The following is a 23507-nucleotide window of genomic DNA, read 5'->3' on the forward strand; positions in this document are numbered from 1 at the left end:
GCCATTGACCACCTGCGAGACATTTTAATATACCGGTAAATGAGTTCATAGTCAGTGAGTGGAGAAAACAGGAAAGTGAACTGCGCCAGGTGAGGACCAAGCTGAGTTTCCACAACAACAAAGTGAGATAGTCAGAACTGGAAAATCAGCTTAAAAAGTGGGTTGCGAAACAAAGAACAGCAGGGAGGGGCGTCTTGACTGTCACCATTGAAATAAAGGCAAAAGCAATTGCAGAAGAACAAGACTTTGAGCACTTCCAAGGAGGTCTATTTTGGTGTTTTCGTTTCATGAGGAGGTGGCATCTCTCGATACGCACGTTTGTGTTGTGTTTGTTTTTATCTATATATATATTTCTCAAAGTTGGTCGTATGTCGCCTGTAGGTGCGTCCAGCTAGAGCTATAGCGCACGCCGCCATGCGTTACGATGCCCCTGTTAAGAAATATTTTTTTGTAAAGTTTGATTAATATATCTGGGGTCAAGGCCAATTCTTCTGGCGCGGACAATTATATTGTCTCCGTATTGTCATATTTAAATTTTTGTTGAATAGCTTCTGGCGGAACAGTAACCTTTTATATACACACACACTTCTATGCAAGAATTGTTATTATTAATTCTACATATTCAAGATTTTTATTTTGTTTTCTCAGTTTGTATAAATTGTATCATTACCAAATCATCTTTTATTGTAATCATAGCAAAACAGACTTAATTTAGTTATAACTTGCTAATTATTTCACATTTAAATCTAAACCTTTTTATAGTCGTTTTATTTTTTTCAATTTATTTGACCCGCACGAAACATTTTCCTCATGATATGAAGTTTAAAAGTTAGAAAGGCAAATGTTGTTACATGTTAAATACAAATCAATTTTCTGACCAAAGACTTTTTTATTACCCGGGCAACGCCGGGCAGCACAGCTAGCTATTACATATATTTTTAAATGCGTGCTACAATATGATAGGCCTTATATATTGATTAAGTACAGAAAGACCACTGAATTAAGACTGCGCCTTATGATATGGTGCACCCTATGATATAGTGCACCCTATGATATAGTGCACCCTATGATATAGTGCACCCTATGATATAGTGCACCCTATGATATAGTGCACCCTATGATATAGTGCACCTTATGATATAGTGCACCCTATGATATAGTGCACCCTATGATATAGTGCACCTATGATATAGTGCACCCTATGATATAGTGCACCCTATGATATAGTGCACCCTATGATATAGTGCACCCTATGATATAGTGCACCCTATGATATAGTGCACCCTATGATATAGTGCACCTTATGATATAGTGCACCCTTTGATATAGTGCACCCTATGATATAGTGCACCCTATGATATAGTGCACCCTATGATATAGTGCACCCTATGATATAGTGCACCCTATGATATAGTGCACCCTATGATATAGTGCACCCTATGATATAGTGCACCCTATGATATAGTGCACCCTATGATATAGTGTACCCTATGATATAGTGCACCCTATGATATAGTGCACCCAATGATATTGTGCACCCTATGATATAGTGCACCCTATGATATTGTGCACCCTATGATATAGTGCACCCTATGATATAGTGCACCCTATGATATAGTGCACCCTATGATATAGTGCACCCTATGATATAGTGCACCTTATGATATAGTGCACCCTATGATATAGTGCACCCTATGATATAGTGCACCTATGATATAGTGCACCCTATGATATAGTGCACCCTATGATATAGTGCACCCTATGATATAGTGCACCCTATGATATAGTGCACCCTATGATATAGTGCACCCTATGATATAGTGCACCTTATGATATAGTGCACCCTTTGATATAGTGCACCCTATGATATAGTGCACCCTATGATATAGTGCACCCTATGATATAGTGCACCCTATGATATAGTGCACCCTATGATATAGTGCACCCTATGATATAGTGCACCCTATGATATAGTGCACCCTATGATATAGTGCACCCTATGATATAGTGTACCCTATGATATAGTGCACCCTATGATATAGTGCACCCTATGATATAGTGCACCCTTTGATATAGTGCACCCTTTGATATAGTGCACCCTATGATATAGTGCACCCTTTGATATAGTGCACCCTTTGATATAGTGCACCCTATGATATAGTGCACCCTATGATATAGTGCACCCTATGATATAGTGCACCTATGATATAGTGCACCCTATGATATAGTGTACCCTATGATATAGTGCACCCTATGATATAGTGCACCTTATGATATAGTGCACCCTATGATATAGTGCACCCTATGATATAGTGCACCCAATGATATTGTGCACCCTATGATATGGTGCACCCTATGATATAGTGCACCTTATGATATAGTGCACCCTATGATATAGTGCACCCTATGATATAGTGCACCTATGATATAGTGCACCCTATGATATAGTGCACCCTTTGATATAGTGCACCTTATGATATAGTGCACCTATGATATAGTGCACCTTATGATATAGTGCACCTATGATATAGTGCACCTATGATATAGTGCACCCTATGATATAGTGCACCTATGATATAGTGCACCCTATGATATGGTGCACCCTATGATATAGTGCACCCTTTGATATAGTGCACCCTATGATATAGTGCACCTTATGATATAGTGCACCCTATGATATGGTGCACCCTATGATATAGTGCACCCTTTGATATAGTGCACCCTATGATATAGTGCACCCTATGATATAGTGCACCCTTTGATATAGTGCACCCTATGATATAGTGCACCCTTTGATATAGTGCACCCTATGATATAGTGCACCTTATGATATAGTGCACCCTATGATATAGTGCACCTATGATATAGTGTACCCTATGATATAGTGCACCTATGATATAGTGCACCCTATGATATAGTGCACCTATGATATAGTGCACCCTATGATATAGTGCACCCAATGATATTGTGCACCCTATGATATAGTGCACCCTATGATATTGTGCACCCTATGATATAGTGCACCCTATGATATAGTGCACCCTATGATATAGTGCACCCTATGATATAGTGCACCCTATGATATAGTGCACCTTATGATATAGTGCACCCTATGATATAGTGCACCCTATGATATAGTGCACCCTATGATATAGTGCACCCTATGATATAGTGCACCCTATGATATAGTGCACCCTATGATATAGTGCACCTATGATATAGTGCACCCTATGATATAGTGCACCCTATGATATAGTGCACCCTATGATATAGTGCACCTATGATATAGTGCACCCTATGATATAGTGCACCCTATGATATAGTGCACCTTATGATATAGTGCACCCTTTGATATAGTGCACCCTATGATATAGTGCACCCTATGATATAGTGCACCCTATGATATAGTGCACCTATGATATAGTGCACCCTTTGATATAGTGCACCTATGATATAGTGCACCCTATGATATAGTGCACCCTATGATATAGTGCACCCTATGATATAGTGCACCCTATGATATAGTGCACCCTATGATATAGTGCACCTATGATATAGTGCACCCTTTGATATAGTGCACCCTATGATATAGTGCACCCTATGATATAGTGCACCCTATGATATAGTGCACCCTATGATATAGTGCACCCTATGATATAGTGCACCCTATGATATAGTGCACCCTATGATATAGTGCACCTTATGATATAGTGCACCCTATGATATAGTGCACCCTATGATATAGTGCACCTATGATATAGTGCACCCTATGATATAGTGCACCCTATGATATAGTGCACCCTATGATATAGTGCACCCTATGATATAGTGCACCCTATGATATAGTGCACCCTATGATATAGTGCACCTTATGATATAGTGCACCCTTTGATATAGTGCACCCTATGATATAGTGCACCCTATGATATAGTGCACCCTATGATATAGTGCACCTATGATATAGTGCACCCTTTGATATAGTGCACCTATGATATAGTGCACCCTTTGATATAGTGCACCTATGATATAGTGCACCCTATGATATAGTGCACCCTATGATATAGTGCACCCTATGATATAGTGCACCCTATGATATAGTGCACCTTATGATATAGTGCACCCTTTGATATAGTGCACCTATGATATAGTGCACCCTTTGATATAGTGCACCTATGATATAGTGCACCCTATGATATAGTGCACCCTATGATATAGTGCACCCTATGATATAGTGCACCTATGATATAGTGCACCCTTTGATATAGTGCACCTATGATATAGTGCACCCTTTGATATAGTGCACCTATGATATAGTGCACCCTATGATATAGTGCACCCTATGATATAGTGCACCCTATGATATAGTGCACCCTATGATATAGTGCACCTTATGATATAGTGCACCCTATGATATAGTGCACCCTATGATATAGTGCACCCTATGATATAGTGCACCCTATGATATAGTGCACCCTATGATATAGTGCACCTATGATATAGTGCACCCTTTGATATAGTGCACCTATGATATAGTGCACCCTATGATATAGTGTACCCTATGATATAGTGCACCCTATGATATAGTGCACCCTATGATATAGTGCACCCTATGATATAGTGCACCTTATGATATAGTGCACCCTATGATATAGTGCACCCTATGATATAGTGCACCCTATGATATAGTGCACCCTATGATATAGTGCACCCTATGATATAGTGCACCTATGATATAGTGCACCCTATGATATAGTGCACCCTATGATATAGTGCACCCTATGATATAGTGCACCCTATGATATAGTGCACCCTATGATATAGTGCACCCTATGATATAGTGCACCCTATGATATAGTGCACCCTATGATATAGTGCACCTTATGATATAGTGCACCCTTTGATATAGTGCACCCTATGATATAGTGCACCCTATGATATAGTGCACCCTATGATATAGTGCACCTTATGATATAGTGCACCCTATGATATAGTGCACCCTATGATATAGTGCACCCTATGATATAGTGCACCCTATGATATAGTGCACCTATGATATAGTGCACCCTATGATATAGTGCACCCTATGATATAGTGCACCTATGATATAGTGCACCCTTTGATATAGTGCACCTATGATATAGTGCACCCTATGATATAGTGCACCCTATGATATAGTGCACCCTATGATATAGTGCACCCTATGATAAGGAAAATGTAGTACTTTCTTTCAGACACGCTTGACATACTTTTAGCTGAGACTGCACATAAATGGGAAAGTATATGTTGTACCTCTTCCTCTAGGGTAGAGGTATAAAATATACTTTTAACATTGAGAGCCTAGAGATATGAATTTATATGAACAGCAATATTCTTAGGGGTAGATATCTAACTCCTCGAACTACTATATACTTACATTAAGCTAACTAAATCGATATATTATTAAAAAACACAAAAATTAATAAACGAACTCGAGCATTGTTCAGGTAAAGGAGTGTGTTAAATGATATGAAGATATAAAAACACATCTGGTAGTTCATGAAGGCATCCAGTGATGTTCTCATAGACCAAAGTTTAGTATTATGTAAATGTTTTCTTCATTACTAAAGCCTGGTTCCCATATACCCGCCAAGCACTGGTGGCAGGATCGCAGGGCTATCGACAGTGACATGAGAACCTACTGTAGAGTTCAGCGCTGTTCAACTTTTGCAAGGAGCTGCAGGCAAAATCTTCCTGATATGCATTGAACAGGTGAAAGTCGACACATTCAAAATGGCATGATGAGCGGCCATTTTGTATGAGATCATTAGCGACACAGCTTTATGTGAACAGCGACAAGTGTCTTGCCTAGCGCTGCAAGTGTTTTGCTGCGCGAGATTACCGGCTGGGTCTCGCAGCCGATAAGGGAACCACGCTTTATATTTGAGTTTGCTGTGATTTAGTCTCAAGATATTTGATCTTGCATCAAGTTACGGATACATCAAGTCATTTTTATTAAGTGCATCAGACACTAACTGAAAGACTGGTGCTACTGTCAACCCATAGAAGAAATTTGACATTATTGCAGTACATTACTACACTGGTATGTTACTACTCTGATATAATATTACTGCTGAAAAGTACTATTACTAAGATACCCACCTATCAATAGGAATTATTACAGTATTCTAATAAGCCGTGTTGGAATTATACTATAACGGTGGTTTACTACTGTTATATCTTATCACCCTCACCTCCTTTCACTATATTCAACTCTGGTAAAGTGATATAAGTTTGCTGTTATATCTTATTATCTTCACTCCTTCCACTATATTACACTCTAGTATAGTGACATCAGTTCACTGTTATATCTTACCATCCTCACCTTGTACTATATTTAACTCTGGTATAGTGATAAAAGCTCACTATTATATTTTGCTAACCTCACCTCATAATCACAATGAAGCCATCAAAAACATTGAAGACGTCCTTGACATACTGAAGCAGCCCTTCAGCCAGCAGTTTCAAGATCATCTCAATGCTGAATATGGCAATGAAGACGTAATTGCTGTACTCAACTATTTGAGTGAGAAGAGGTGGCTAGTAAATACAAACAAGACATATAGTATAATAACATGACAGCGACTCAGCGAATTTGTGTTGGAGCATTTCAATGTTTAGCAACAGAGATGATTTCTTATAAAAATTGAAAACCGCTGCCATCTTTAAACCTCTGGACAACAGCTTCTTTAATATGAGTTTGATAATGGTCACAGGTCAGCTTCGTAGCGATTTGAGGCTATGATGAGTATGAGTCGTACTACTGGCCCCCAAAAGTCCTAGAATAGGTAGGATATGAGTCTATTCCGGCCGCACACATAATGCTCATTTTGTTTCTGCAAGCCACTAATAAAGGTGTTAGTCAAAAGTTACTGTTCCGGCATCTCAATCTGGTTTGTACAAGCTAGAGCGTTAAAAAGTTTAGCTGACTCCCAATTAGTGATATGATTTACACTTCTTTTGGTGTTTCATCATAAACAATTACGTATTTTGTGGCAGTGACTGTAACAGAAGTATTTGAGGCCGTGACTGTAACAGAAACGTAAGTTGTGAAAGAGAATGCACAAACCTGTCCGTGGTGCTCCATGCCCATCATGACAGTGTTTATCAAGATGAAAAGAAAAATGCCATTGCGGAAGGCATTGCTGTTCACCTGTGCCTTGAGCCAAGCTCTCCATTTCCGCAGCTTGCCTATAAATAATTTCACCAGTCATTCCATTACTGAATAGAAATGATACAGCCAACAAAGATATTTTGCTGCCAATGCTGACATATTGGAGGTCTGCAAATGATTGAGAGAAAAATGCGATTACGCAAGCTGTAACCCCAGATGGTTTTTCCTGCAACATTCATTTTTAAGAAAAAGTGGCTGACAGCAATATATACTGTAGGTCGATGCCAACCAATTGTCTAATATAGCAGCGCATGCAAACATTAGCAAATGCAGCGGCTCACCAGCTCTGAGCCAAGCAGAGCCTACAAGCTAGACAGCTGTTACAAAAACTATTACATCTATAGCAGCCATGGTATTTACGCGTGAAGAAAAGGAAAAATCCCTCTGCAATATGTCTCGTATATACCATAACTTTGAAATTCTCCGCAAGAGTTTATCAATAATCATTAATACATATTTAAACATACACATGAAGTGAAGTTTTGAAGTTGTTTGAAAAACATGAAGTTTTTTGCTTTTAAATTTTAATACAGAGTATAAAATAAATGTGTTTGTTCTGAATTCGTTGGAAAGTCGATTTTATTCAAGCTGTTTCCATACTATAAAACAGTCATTTTAAACTGTTATATTATCTGCAAAGTTTTAATTTGAAATAAGAAATTGTCAAGAGTACTCATCAGAGGTCAGTCTGATAAGTATGCTGTCCCATTAAACTAGAATGGGGGCAGCAACTAGAATGGTCAAATTTCATGGTACCTCTACACACCCATAATGTTTCGGCAGACTAGCAGACTAATAGCTTTTAGGTCGAATTTGACCGATGTAGGTAAATACTGAGGTGCTGTTGTGCTATTTGTAGAGGATTGCGCCAGCGGTCACCATATTTTATGTAAAATAGAACTATAATCATGGCTATTAGATGGTACAAATCTGATACAAGCAGATTCATAGTCTAATTAGTATGAATTACATAACATATTAGAAACTAGGTTAATCAACTAAAGCAGACAGCAGATAGCAGTTAGCTGCTCGAGAATGAGAGCAGGCAGGGAAATGTTGCTAATGCTTACTAGCTATGAGACATGCTTAAGCCGTGGTCACACGGGCACCGAACCGAACTAAATGACGCAAAACGACGTCGTTTTCAGCTCTAAAAAGTTCGGCTGAGGACATTTCTGGCCGAAACGAACTATTTCGGTACTGCTCGAAATTTCGTGCCGAACCCTTGCTCTTATTGGCTGGTTAAAATTCTAGAATTCTAGCGAGCACGCGTCACATTTCTTCTTACGTGCGTGTGAGTAAAGTTAAAAAAGAAATGGGACGATACTTTTATTTCGTTAAATAAACAACATGAAGCAATTTACGACAAGGTTCACCCGGACTTGTGATTGGGTTGCATAAATGTAAGATGTTGCACTTAAGTTTTGCATAAATGTAAGGGAATGGTTGTGATTTTCTTTCGTGTAGAATATAAGTAATGTGTCATATTCATCCTGATGAACTATCGTTGACTGATTTATTTATGTAAAACCACAGTACTATGATAAAGACTGTTTTTGTTTGTTATGTACTCAGCATAGAAAAACATTCATATGTTATTAAAAAAATATAATTATGTTGATGGGAAGGGTTAGCAAAATCTTTGTATCGAGTGATTTATTTTGAGCAGCTGAACGATCTTCTGATAAATCTGCTGTGTAATTATGATTTATAATAGTTCCTCAAAGTTTTTTGTTTACAATAGAAATATTTAACTCAAATACATAAAAACTACTAATGAAACCGTGTCCTGTCTCTATATGTATGGTATCTATGAAGCGAAGTTACTTCGGTGGCCGTGTGACATGTGCTACGAACCGAACCAGCCTCCGAACCGAACCGATCCTACGTCGGTTCGGTGCTCGTGTGACCACGCCTTTAGACTGTTATAGAGACTAACAGGTAGTAGATAATGTTGACAGGTACTAAAGCTATACAAGGCATTTACCATTATCAGCTTGCTCTGCAACGAGTTCCCGAAATCAATAATGCAAATATATTTTTCATAATGACTCTAATTATCTGTTGAATTAAACGTAATATTATCAAGTCAACTGCTGAAAAACCCATACAGATAGATGCTATACATAGCCTGTCTTGTTGTCAGCCTTTCAGTAAAGTAATTTTCAAATTTTCTCAGTCAAAAGAGAGGTTTGAAAATCTCACATAGTTTTGAATTTCTTCAATGTCAGATAAAAGCAATTTGCTTGGTACACTGAGTAAATGATTCTCTGAATATTAAAAAAAAATTTTGTACCAATTAGTAGGGGGAGTGACAAAAGCTATTAGTTGAAGCTAGACACTCGCACAGAGTTGTTAATGTCTCTAACAACTAGGCTGCCCAATGTCAATAATAGGGTGATTGACTATGGAGATTTACTTGTCATAGTGAGTAGACAACTCCAAAGTTTAAGCAAGTATAGCTATTTCCTACTAGTGAGAGTGAATGAGAGATTTGCATCAAATTTGCATTGCTGCCATGTCTCTAACAGATAAGCTACAAAATGCTACATGAAGCAGGAAATTCACAAAAACAAAACTCAAGAACTAATTATTATAGAAATAGCATATACCATATACCGGCCAATATTACCATGAAAAAACGAAGATAATTCTTTTACTCTACACAGCCCACGATAAGCTACAATGCAAAACTCAAACCATCTTCAAAAATCAGACAGAAAAACTCTACTTACCAGCACATCTATTAGCAAGAGAAAATTGTTGATTGTCTTCATTGATCTTAGCCTTATCCTGTTTCTGGAGCTCAACGCAGAGATGTTGGCACTCGGCACATAGCAGATCACATTCACCAGGCATGTAGCTAAGTTGAGAGAAAATGAATCCTTTGTTCTCAGCTAAAATACATATTGGTACATTACTTATCTTTCACATTGGAAAAAAAAATCAGCTAGCTTCGTAGTGGTAATGGGTAAATCTAAATATTGAAGCTTTTAATTTCATCCCTCCACTCTATTACACAGACAATGGTGCACATTTTTACAAAAAGAATTGTATATTCAGATTTTATTTTATTTAAACTTGCCAACCCTATACTATGTTGTATCAGATTAAACACTGCAACTGGTGAGAAAGTTATGTTAGACAAGGTATCTTTCAACTGTGTCTCATGTCAGACAAGGTATCTTTTAACTGTGTCTTATGTTAGACAAGGTATCTTTTGACTGTGTCTTATGTCAGACAAGATATCTTTTAACTGTGTCCTATGTCAGACAAGGTATCTTTTAACTGTGTCCTATGTCAGACAAGGTATCTTTTAACTGTGTCTTATGTCAGACAAGGTATCTTTTAACTGTGTCTTATGTTAGACAAGGTATCTTTTGACTGTGTCTCATGTTAGACAAGATATCTTTTAACTGTGTCCTATGTCAGACAAGGTATCTTTTAACTGTGTCCTATGTCAGACAAGGTATCTTTTAACTGTGTCCTATGTCAGACAAGGTATCTTTTAACTGTGTCTCATGTCAGACAAGATATCTTTTAACTGTGTCTTATGTGAGACAAGGTATCTTTTAACTGTGTCCTATGTCAGACAAGATATCTTTTAACTGTGTCTCATGTCAGACAAGGTATTTTTAAACTGTGTCTTATGTCAGAAAGGTATCTTTTCACTGTGTCCTATGTCAGACAAGGTTTTTTAACTGTGCCTCGTGTCAGAAAAAACCCCATTTTGGTTGCAGGTTATCAGTTACTGTAACACTTTTGACAGCCAGTTAAAGATAGAAAAATACAATAGTTGAAAATCTTTAACTGGCTGTCAAAAGTGTTACAGTAACTGATAACCTACAACAGATAGATAAATCAGCAACTATTGTATTTTTCTACGCTTTCTTCAAATGTAGGCTTGCTTTAATGAAGAAGCAGAGGCTAATAATAATTCAAGCATCTAGTACGTAGTATATCTGATGCAGTTGACTAGAGAAAAGCCAATTGCACTCAGATTGCTACTTGACCATCGCTGTATTTATAAGCATATTGATTTCATCTTAAATCTGTTATATATTTGGTTAGGAGAAACAGAAATAGCTCGTGTGACACAACCTCCTTCAGCGTGTGAGTTTACTGACTCGTCTGCTTGCGATTAAAATTAACAACATACATCGATCACCATTGCATGACAAACTTCCACAAAGCAGCTAAAAAGCTCATTCAACCAATCGAAAAATAAATATGTAATTTTATCAGCTCTTTGCTTTTTTTCAAAAAAGTTTAAATTTAACTGATGTTTAAAGGACAAAATAAGTTAAAATCATAAGCTTGAGTTCCAAAAAATGACCAGACAAATTGTTCTGCACTTAAAGAAATGAGGTAATGTGCTGAACAAGTTTTAAAAGGTGAGACTACTTGCTGACAGCTGCCAGCTGCCATCATATAAGGTACAGTTCTAGTATGCATACACTGTTCATACATGTGTTATTAAATGTTTTGCCTAAGAAACCTATCAGACACTTCCGTGTGTGTGTATGTGTGTGTGTGGTTGACTGCAAATGTCAGTGTAGCCAATTACGGTGTAAAAGACTTTAGCACTTAGGGTGTTATATATGCACAGCTGTTAACTGGGCAATAGTGACCTCACTCATATACTCAGATTGAATTTGGTTTAAAAATAAAACTCATTAATCTTGTCAATGATCACATTCTATGTAACAAGATTTCCTTAAATTGAGTTTTAGTTGCATAAAGCCTTCAACAAATCTACTTCATAAAATCTCAAACAGGTGGAGCTTCAGTCTCACGTTTTTAGGTTGAATAAAACACAACATCATTTTACTTACTAAAAATATTAATTCCTCCATTTTAAAAGTCAATTAAAAAACCTAAGAATATTGCAAATTTTTTTGCCCTTAATAATATTATAATATGGTTTAGAAAATAGACTTTTTACCATTTGAAAAATAAATGAAGTTTATGAAGTTTGAAACTTGATTGTTTATGACTTTATTTATTTTCATCATGACGACAAATAGTTTAAATATTTGTACATATATTGTATATTTGCTATACTTTAGTATAGCTATACTATACTAAAGTGTTTGCTATAGTTTAGCATACTACACTATATACTAATATATAGTATAGTATACTAATATACTATACTATTGTTAGTTTTTCTATACTTTAGTATAGCAAAACTAAAAGAGAATTTTGTGCAGACTTTACTCAAGCTTTCTGTGCAACAATTCTTCTGATTATAATGTATATTGATAAATCCTACTCAGTCATTGTGTGCTCATGTGTCTGTTAGTCGCTGTAATTGCTATGCATTTCTACATTTTTGGGCCGATTTCATACAAACTCTGAATTTATATGCTTGGTGTCTCTCAGTTGGTTGCTAAAAATACTTGGTTTTAAAACTCTGTCTGTATCCAAAAAACAAGCTTCTTAAACACCCACTTGCAGTCTATCTGGTTGAACATGAAGGAAATCTTGGGAAATATCATGCTTATTGCTGGTCTTTACTAAAAATCATATCAGATATTTTTACTTGAAATTTTGCCAACACGTATGTCATGGCCATCAGATTGTGTTCAAACAACTTCCAACTGCTATATAATATTACTAGCAGAATGCTGGTGGTACATAAGTATTAAAAAACAGCTTATAAATAGTGGCGGGCAATGTAGTTGCCTGCCACTTGCCATTAACCATGCTCATTGCCAATGAATAATTTGAGCAAGCTAGTATCTGTATTGCTAAACTTACTAATAAGAGAAGTGAGAGCAAGCTTTAGTGATGTTAAGTCGTAATGCAATCGTTATGCGTATTTTAATTTAGATAGCGACTTATATCGCCCAATGAATCCATCGTGTAGTTTAATTGGTTAGCTAGTCGTCTGGCAAACGGGAGGTTTTGAGATCGAATCCTTTGTGATGTGGATTTTTCGTTCTAAGATTTTAATAGCTATTGCTGAACAGACTGAATCACAGATGGACAGACACTAAGATTTATATTTTTGTTATGATTGAAACAGATTTTTCATTCAAATCCTTCTAGGAGTATTTCTCTCCTTGAGGTGGAGTTAGGTTTATTTACTATGTGTACTTATTTTAAAGAGCTACAATACAAAATTCAAACTTGTAGAACCACCTAAACATATATTACTTACTTTGGCAATGCAATGAGTAGACACGCGTGCCAACCAAACCGCGGAACTCAACATCGAAATCTTCGATCGAGAAGTGCAGAAGTAAACGAACTCTGGAATATCGCCACCGAACAGCTTTTCTTATGGTTAATACAGTTCCATCAGAGATAACTGAACCTTTTGTTTAGTTTTACACTTTAGTATTGAAGTATTGGTGAATGAAGTTGTCTCATCATTTGTTCACTGTCACTTGATTGTTTTCAAGATTAGAATCACAAAGAAACAAAACAGGCAACATCGATCATTTGATTGGGTGATTTATTATTAGCTAGGGCAATTGTCTACTCTATTTGTTCACTATCGTTGTTTATCTACCAAAGAACGTTTGAAGTTTGAACCTGTGTCACATATTTTTAAAAACCTTTGTTGCTTCAGTTAAGATACGCGCAAATTGAGTGCTTTAGCTTGGCAGCCGTGTGAAATTTGCTTAAAATTTCTTGGCTTCTTTTACAAAAAAGCTGTAATCATGTAGTCACCATTCTATAATGCATACTATTTGCTGGTATTAGAAAGAGATGACGCCGAAGCTTTATGTTGCCTGGTGAAAATGATAACAGAGACGAGAGCAAGAAAACATGAATGAGGGTTGCGGTTGTTTCCAATACAATGTAAGCCTACTTATACTACATATAAGCTCTTTTTCTTCTACTGTTTAGCAAAAAACTTACACAGCGGATGCCTCTTGGCACCTGGTCCGGCACTGATAGAGGAGCTGTTTGAGTGGATGGAATGACTGCTTCCTCCATCAGCTGGCACCTGCAGCCGATTTGGAGTATGAGGGAGAGGCACAGTCAGGTGCTTGCTGATAGCTTTTGGTTTCTCATTTGTTGACCTGTAGGTTCAGCAAATGTATTCTATTACTGTCATATTGAGTAAATAGAGCTATTAGCCTAGATGAAATACATACAACTGCGAGTCAATATAGAATTTATATATGGAGTAAAGGCCCTACAAATAGAGAAACAAGCTAAATATTACGTGTACATGTATGCACTAAATAGGTAACGTGAATGTAGGAAATTATCGGTTTATTATTTTCACTTTGGATCACATTATTTCACAGTCCAACAGTTACTGACATGAAAATGAAAATTCTTTGGTGGCAGATATAACATAACTGATTGCGATGATCAACCTTACTGTTGTAGACAGGCAATGCCAATGTGTTGCCAGTATCAGCGAGTTTTAGCGCCCATTGCATCAAGGTTGTTGGAGTCTCAACCAATAATATTGTAAATATATTCACTGATTGAAAATAAACTTTTTAAAGTACAAACCGGTACTATTGCTGTACAATCTCTAATTGTCATTACTTTTCTGAGTATCATATAGCTGTTAGTTATTGACTGGTGATACAGTGCAAGTAGTAACTAACTAATAACTGTAGATAAGTACAAATAGTGACTTTTGCTTATTGTGGAGAAAGTGAAGTTAGTGACTATCAGAGAAAGAGAAAGTATTTAGTGATTATTGTCTACTAGCCATGAGCTAAATAAAAGCAAGGATGCAGCCAGCACGTATAAACTTACTCTAATAGGAGCTCTCTGCATTGCTCGTCGGCAGCCAGAGAAACTGGGGATGACATATCTTGATGATTCTGTCTGTAGGACACTTGTGGAGAATGTTGCGGAGAAGAATGAACGGATGAGTGAATAGATGAAAATTTGCTGCTTCTTATAGACGAGGCATCCGAGTGTGGAGATACCACCTTTAATAGGGCCATATTTTCCTTTCCCTCATTTGTATCGACCACAATCTAAAAGAAATGACTGCATCAAGTACCACATATGTCTACCTTTTTATCGTTATCCAGTCTGAAGCAGACATGATGAGCTATTGGTACAAAATAAAGATATTAGAGGCATTGATGTGATCTGAAGTAAACAAAGCAAAAGAAATAGGGGAAAAGAGGAGAAAAAAGAGGAGAAAAGCGAAAAAGAGAGAAGTGTGAACAATGAAAATAAAAAGAGGTGAGAAAGTGAAAAGAATGGAAGATGAGAAGAAGTGAAACAAAAAGAAATGAGAAATAAAATTAAAAATTAAGATTTTTTCTAAAAAAAGGCAACTCAAGCGTTTTTGTTTTACATTGCCTCGTTGCAGCAGCGAATGAAATGATAACACATTGAAATAATCTCATTAATGCATTCCATTTAATGTTTTGGAAACATATTTAAAAAAATTCTGTTGAAGCCTCTCATAACAAAAATTTACTGACTTACTAGTTGCACTTTTAACGAGTCAGTTTTAAAATCTGCATCTGTTTGCAAATTTTGAACAGTCTGCCTATCTTATAAATAATAAAATTGATGTTTCCAGCAGATCTACAAAACCTGTTTGAATAAAGTTAATCATGCATGCATATTTGTTTATGCCTATCGTAGGCGCATAATATTATCTCACTATATGCAAAGTTGCAAATTATAAAAAGCCCCAGTGGGGCTATCAATTAGCGCCATCTGATTGTAAACAAGCAGTGCATGAATCAAGTGTAGGTCATTGTTACAGTTTAAACTAAACTCTGGTCTGCATATAAGTTATGACGCAGCGAGTCCAAGCCTTTTATATGGCAAATGTTTTGCATGATATCAAATAATTTGCATTTCTTGAATATGGACATGTTTGAAAGTTTTATCTGTTATTTTCTTCGTACCAATCGACATCTTCTATGTAACTGGCCTAACATCAAGGTTCAGGTTTTTAGTTAACCGTCTTATCTGGTACTAAACAAACCTGCCAATAAACAATGTGACTATCATGTAGTGTTAGAATTAACTGGAGAGAAAAAAGATTTATAAAAGAATGAACTGGCAGAACAACTACTGGAAGATCTTATAAATCTTTATAGACAAACTTACACAAAGTTTAAGTAGATTTTATCAGAAAGTATCCGTACATTATTATAATTTGCGATTGTTTTTGATGTTTAAGGTGGTCCGACTGCTAGGATGTTTTAAGATTATAATCGACAAAACTTGATCGCAGTTAAAACGCACAGATCAAGCAAGAATGTGATTAAGACATGTGTAGTTGCAAAAAGATCGACAGAATTGAGTCGCGCAACGCTGTAACTTGAATAAAATAGCCGATATGAATAACGATAAAGACAGGCAGTCGCGCAACTAGTGATGTCATTTCGGCATGTACTTTTCTTCTAAACATTTTTACCCGTAATCAAGTGTTGTCGATTTTAATCTTGAAACATCCTGGCAGTTAAATCACTTCAAACATCAAAAACAATGACAATCGATGGAAAAACACGGACACTTTCTGATAAAATCTACTAACACTTTAGGTAAGTTCATCTCTAAACGAAGGAAAGTTATTCTCTATTGGTAGATTATATGTCAACCATAGATGAACGCTTGGCATTTTCTATTGGTAGATTATATGTCAACCATAAATGAACGTTAGCATGGCATTTAGTGAAATTCAAAACAACAACTATGCACCCAGCTCTTTTATAACTTGGTAGAAAAACATTTGTCCACAAGCAGCAGAACTGAAGTTGAAAAATGACAGTCAAAATATCGCTGCCGAATTGGCTTCATTGAAAATCTTAAAAATATGATCATGCTTTGATAACATAAACAAAAGTTGGCATGATTGGTACAGAGGCTATAAAATTTTACACCAGCAAAGAACAACAAGACAAGCAAATTCTTATTAATTGACATAAAATACTATAGCTTAAAAATGCTTAGAGAATGACGCAACTGATTCAACTTTTTGCTCATATCAATCAAGGCTAAAACTCTAGCACCAATTATCAGATAGGAGCCGTAGTGAAAATGAAAGACCTGAGTACTAACCTTGCTGTCTTTAAGTCCTCCATTGTGGGCTCCCGTGGTGCTGCCATGGTGCGAGTTACCAAACGACGTCTCGTCTTGACCGGCAGAAACAAATATCACTGGACTGCCTTTATCATTACTGCGAAAACAATGCGGACTAGCGCTAAAGCCTCTCGATCTTCCAAGCTGAGATACTGAGTCTAACTCGCTGAGTTCTGGTGAGGCTACAGGCACAGGACAGCCTTCCAGCATAGCTAGCATGTGATAACATGGCTTGCAGTGTATGTGATTGCTGAAGAGATTTAATTGTATATCTGTTACCTCAAGCTCATCTCCATTCTCTTTTGTTGACATTAGTTTAGTTTTGCGCTTTTCTTTCCAGTTGTTGTATTTACGCTTTAACCGCCTATGCGCTCGTCTACATAGATGTATAATATACTTGAGGAGCTGGTTATAGCATCCATCGCTGTCTGTCTTAGTGCTAACTAACGTCGTGGAAGACTTGTATCTTTTCCTTTCTTCTGCGATCTTTTCTGTTTCTCGTCGTTTCGTTTCTGAGAACTGGGTAGCAATGACCACAAGAAATAGATTTACCATGAAAAAGGATCCAATCTACAAGAAATAAATAGAGTAAATGTACCAGACTTGTCTATCCCTAACAGGCTATTATTATGGCAATGCTTAATCCTTGCTCATCCGTAAATAAATCTGCATGTGCTGGCATAAGTATTCCTTCAACTCAGCACTTTTTTCACGCCTGTCAGTAATGATCGGGCTTCTCTGGTCAAACTCAAGGCATACAGAACTCTACATGCAGAACTCTTTTAGTTAGCAATATAGGGACTTCAAAAAGTCAGGAGGCGGACATCGTTAATTCATCATTGACTCTCTTCAATATGTTTTTTGCTTTTGATCTTAGCGCCTTACATAGCCTCGCTCCCTAGTATCTGATTTAGCCTTTCTTTTTAGTATCTTACACAACAAAAAGTAAAACATTTCGATAGCTGTTGCTTGAACCTCAACTTCTTCTAGAAGCATCCATCTTCAATCCTCTAATACCCTTTTATGATCTGTTTTCAATGTTATACACTTATTTTCTGCCCTGTGCTAGTCATTTATTTGCATCCCTGCATATGGCACTATTTATAATGATGCTCTTGATGTTCAATGAATACAGGATCTATTCAGTTGTACTGCTAGTCATTACTAAACTGATGAATATAACAAAACTAATAATTATGATACCATTCCATATCTACACATGGACGGAAAATGATTTGTCACATTGGTTACGTTCATCATATCATAAATAATTGAACCGCCATGAGAGACTGTTTTTACACTCCACCCAGTTAAGCCTGATTCCTATATACGACGCAAGCATCGGCGACAGCACCGCAGGGCTATCAGCGGTACAATGTGAACCTACGCGCCGAGGACCGCCAGTAGTTCCCGGTGGTCAGCGCAAGAGTTCAGCACTGTTCAACTTTCGTAGAGCCGCAGGCAAAACCTTCCAGAAACACACTGCACAGGTGAAGATCAGCATTTTCAAAACGGGCATAGCAAGCCAAAACTGTTTGTGATTATTAGTGATGCAGCTTTATGTGAACAGAAGCCGCAGAGCCTAGCTTCGCAAGTGTTTTACTACGCAAGATTACCGCTGGGGTCTCGCAGCCGATACGGGAACCAGGCTTTAATGGTATAGCTCTGCATGATGTAATCGCTATCTCTGTAGCATGGCATAGTTTAATGTCTTGAGTATAGAGACAGCCAATGTATGTATTACTCTATTGTATTAAGTTTAAATACGCTACTATTAAATGCCACAAGCACGCGCTCCCAAGTATACTCGCTAAGAAGAAAATAGCTTGAATGAAATCAATATAAAATGGTTGTGTGACTATACACTGGGTCCCAAGGTCCGACTCGGCTCAAATGGAACATAATGGATTAAGACAGCTGAATGGTCAATACTAACGAACTATCGACTGCAGCAGAAAGGGCCATACAAAAACTGCTACATGACTTTAGAATAAGACTTCTCATAGATTGATTTGTCTGGAGACAAAAGCTTCTTCGAGAAAAGATTTTCCGCATTTTGGACATATTAGAGCTGCAATGCGCATTTGAGGGTGTCAAGCATTCAACCCCAGCCCGCATGCCTGCGTCTTATGATGAAATTTTTGTGAAAGTTCACTCAGCTGTTGTTTTTGTTTTTAATATAAAAAATATATACGCATATATTTAGCGTTGAGAGGATGTATCCTGACCTGAGGTTTGAATGTAACTCCTCTAATCATTTTGTGATTGAAAACCTGCCGAAAAATATAGAGCATTACAATATAGCATAACTGGTAGCGATTGAGAATGGAATTTTATTATATGTATTAAATTTTTGGTTTTGTTGGTTTCATTTTTGCTCAACTGTGTTGTCAGTTGTGTGTTGGTTTCACTTTTGCTCTACTGTGTTGGTTTCATTTTTGCTCAACTGTGTTGTCAGTTGTGTGTTGGTTTCACTTTTGCTCTACTGTGTTGGTTTCATTTTTGCTCAACTGTGTTATCAGTTGTGTGTTGGTTTCACTTTTGCTCTACTGTGTTGGTTTCATTTTTGCTCAACTGTGTTGTCAGTTGTGTGTTGGTTTCACTTTTGTTCTACTGTGTTGGTTTCATTTTTGCTCAACTGTGTTGTCAGTTGTGTGTTGGTTTCACTTTTGCTCTACTGTGTTGGTTGCATTTTTGCTCAACTGTGTCGTCAGTTATGTGTTGGTTTCACTTTTGCTCTACTGTGTTGGTTTCATTTTTGCTCTACTGAGTTGTCAGTTTTGTTTGTTGATTTTACTTAATTTTTCATCTTTTATGGTAATTTGTTGCTAACACAATGTTCAAGTACCTACAAAAACCAGTTGTGCTTTCATGTACCGATATTTATGTTGTAAGCCCTTTTACTTTGCTTATAAAAACACTCTGATTAATCAGCTCGCAGTTGTTGACTTTTGGGAATGTGAATTCCAAAAATCCTATTTTGTAGAAAATAGCTTAACTTCTTTATACAATAAACGCTTATAAAAAATAAATGTGCAAAGTCAAAAACAATGGAATTTTGATATACTTATATATAATTGTGGCAGTTTTTAGTTTATATTTCAAATTGGCACTACTTTCTCTATCAGTCTGAACTGCCCATAAAGCTGTTGAAATGAATAATTTTCTGGGAAATTTGATTACAAATAATCATTTTCATATAAGTTGCTGCCAATATTTTTTTAGTCTTACCGTCAGATTACATATTACTTAAACCATAACTGTCACATAAAACTTTTATCGTATTTTCTAGGTAAATCAGACACCCTGATTCCGATTTTGTACTCAAAATAAAGATTGGTCCACTAACCTTCAAAGTCATGAGGCTTTTTAAAGCGTTTCAATATCTGTTTCGAAAACAACACAATCGGCATAACAAGCTCCAGCCATAAATATGTGACTCTTTTTAGGAATGGAAGTTAGGGATGTTTAGTCCGATTTAGAATAATAGAGATGGGTGTTTTAAAACCCATTATTATCTAAATTCAGCCTGTAAAATAATCTCAGTCTTTTATGAAAGGTATATAAACTATTTAAAATTGCTCGTAGCTTGTTACATGATGTTTAATAGGCTGAACGTCGAGAAAAATGAGCTCAAAAAAAGCGCGATTTTATCACAAGCTAGTGTTGTTATCGCGCTTTTTTGAGCTCATTTTTAAATATGCCATGTTAAATAGCTTATCTACCTTTCAGAAAATACTGAGATTATTTTGAAGGTTGAATTTAGATAATAATGGGTTTTAAGTCACCCATCTCCATCATTCTAAATCGGACTAAACATCCCTAATTTCCGTTCCTAAAAAGCTAGGCTATGTCACGTATTTATGGGCGGAGCTTGTTATGCCGATCGTGTTGTTTTCGGGACCGATATTAAAACGCTGTAAAAACCTTCATTACTCTGAAAGGTAGTGGACCAATTTTTATTTTGAGTACAAAATTGGAATCAGCGTGTCTGATTTACCTAGTAAATACAATAACAGTTGTACGTGACAGTTATGGTTTAATGTAAACAAGAAAAGAGTAAAGCAAGCTTCCTATCAACACAGCCGTTTCTCTCAAATCAACCAATGCACTCACATTAGATGTTACCATCACGTTTTGTGTTTGGTAGAAGGTATAGAAGTCTCTTTCTTAACTGCTGTTTTGTGAAATGTTCACCAGCTTTATAGACACCGGTCTAATGCTGAGCAATCTTTAAAATTGACTTCTAAGAACTTTTCTAAGACAAATCTAACGTCAAAGTTTAATTAACATACACAAGGCTTCAAGTTTTTCATTCCGCCTTGCTGTCTCTCAATCATATGAGAAATTTAGAGTCAGCTTAGAAACTTACCACTATGAGTGCGAGAAAGTAGATCCACACCCAGTAAGAATGGACGTCTTGAATGTAATACATGATATCTACCCAGCCCTCTAAGCTGATCACCTGTCGAACAAACATTTGTCTTCAGGTATGATGATTTGTACAAACCTCACAGTGTAACATATCGACTGTTACTCCAGAATAGAGAAGGGATGTCATACTCTTACTGACAGTATACAAGCTACCAGAACTTTAATAAGACAGGAGAAACAACTCAAACACTTTATTGCCATGACTATCTATTACTGAATTATTACTTTATTATCTATCTTAAACCTTCTCTTACAAAAGCCTTAACATACGAACCTGTTAATATGTGATATAGAGTTCCAGCAAACGTTTGACATAGAGCTTCACGACACAGCGATTTAATCGCTTGGTGGTAATTTTTAAGGTAAATGATTTGAAAACCGCCACCATTTAAAGAAAAATCGCCAATTGTATAAATGATATAATTGTGTAATGGCGATTTATCTCACATCTGATGATTTTCAAAGTTACTGATACTGGAGCTAAAACTGGTGCCTTCTAGTCTTATAATAGTCTTTATAGTCTTATAATAAGCTCATTCCATGGCCCTCCACACACATGGGCATTCATAAAATAAATGTTTCTAACTTTCATGAACACAAAAACATGTTTCTTATTAAATTGAAACATACAAAAAGTATGAACAAAAATTTACAAGTTTTTGTACATAGTAATAATATGGCAAATTGTCTATTTGCAATGCCAAATTGCCTGGTGATTTTTGGGAATGGTGAAGCTCTAATTAGGCATTATACCCGAAGTAATTTCCAGCATACGATGTTCGAATTTTCTCAACAAAATCACAATTATGTAAATGAAAGTAAAAAGGCTAGTAAAAACTAATATGAGAACATAGAATTTTAAATGTAATACAAACATACAAGCTAGGTTAGTTTAAACTTCCCTCAGTCTAAGTTATAGTAAATTACATCACATATCTTTCTTAAAAGTCCTCTCAGGCCATTTTCAGAGGAAACAATGTTAACACCACGTTGTTGAGTATTTTATGTAGAATCACCAAATTTCAGATCATTTGATCTATCAGGCAGTTTACATGCAACTGTCTTAAGCGTATATACATATTAAGCTTTTGGCAAAAAAACCTAGTCTTGACCAGTCATGTGACCAGTCATGTGATGAGTCATGTGATGACGTGAATAAAGAATTGTGGGTTGTTTAGAGCAGCTGACAAAGGATTTGATGATGTTCAAACTTTACATATAAAATGGCTACAACGAAAACTGATTTGAATTACTCTCATTACTCATTATTAATTTCTCTCAATTACCGACTCAGATAAAGGAATACCTTTACTTGCATCTCCTTCAATCATTCCTAATTATACCACTCTTTCAAAGCATTTGTAGACTTCTGAAACTTTATGGCATGCTGCGAGCAAAAGACCATTTCTATGAAAATTGATTGTTGATACATGATTGGTTGAAATATGTGATTTAAATACACGAGTGGTTGAAGCAATTACAAAATTGAACGAGCACTTTGTAAGCAATAACATGGAATTCCTTGTATGTATCATCAAAACACTGGTAGGGATTGTAGTTGTGCTATGAGCTATGCCTAAATATGCACGTACAGTTTAGCCAGTTACTAGAAAATTGACATTCAAATAACCAAAGTGACATAGAAGACTACTTAACAACATAGTGTCAGCAGATTGTTTCGAGTAAAATGGCCCAACTGGACTTTTAATGTCTCTACTTTCAAATGCCAAACCTAGTAGGCTGAGTAGTGATAAAGCCTCATTATCAATTATACCCTATTAATTTAGTTTTATATCTATAATTCAGTACTTTACAATTAATTGTTTAC

At 36.5% G+C, this 23507-nt stretch overlaps 1 protein-coding gene across 1 annotated transcript in view; it reads right to left on the reverse strand.

Moving 5' to 3' along the window:
- The window catches only part of LOC137388251 (voltage-dependent T-type calcium channel subunit alpha-1G-like), a 75371-nt gene that overhangs the window by 34356 nt on the left and 17508 nt on the right, over positions 1-23507 (reverse strand). The window contains exons 6-13 of the mRNA XM_068074751.1: positions 21618-21710; positions 17225-17815; positions 14945-15171; positions 14084-14247; positions 9946-10107; positions 9198-9212; positions 7106-7227; positions 6425-6576 (exon numbers count right to left, since the gene is read on the reverse strand). Coding sequence (XP_067930852.1) covers positions 6425-6576; positions 7106-7227; positions 9198-9212; positions 9946-10107; positions 14084-14247; positions 14945-15171; positions 17225-17815; positions 21618-21710 — 1526 coding nt within the window. The remainder of the gene's footprint in view (positions 1-6424; positions 6577-7105; positions 7228-9197; positions 9213-9945; positions 10108-14083; positions 14248-14944; positions 15172-17224; positions 17816-21617; positions 21711-23507) is intronic.

Source organism: Watersipora subatra, chromosome 1 (genome assembly GCF_963576615.1).
Source record: "Watersipora subatra chromosome 1, tzWatSuba1.1, whole genome shotgun sequence".
Classification (NCBI taxonomy): Eukaryota; Metazoa; Bryozoa; class Gymnolaemata; order Cheilostomatida; family Watersiporidae; genus Watersipora; species Watersipora subatra.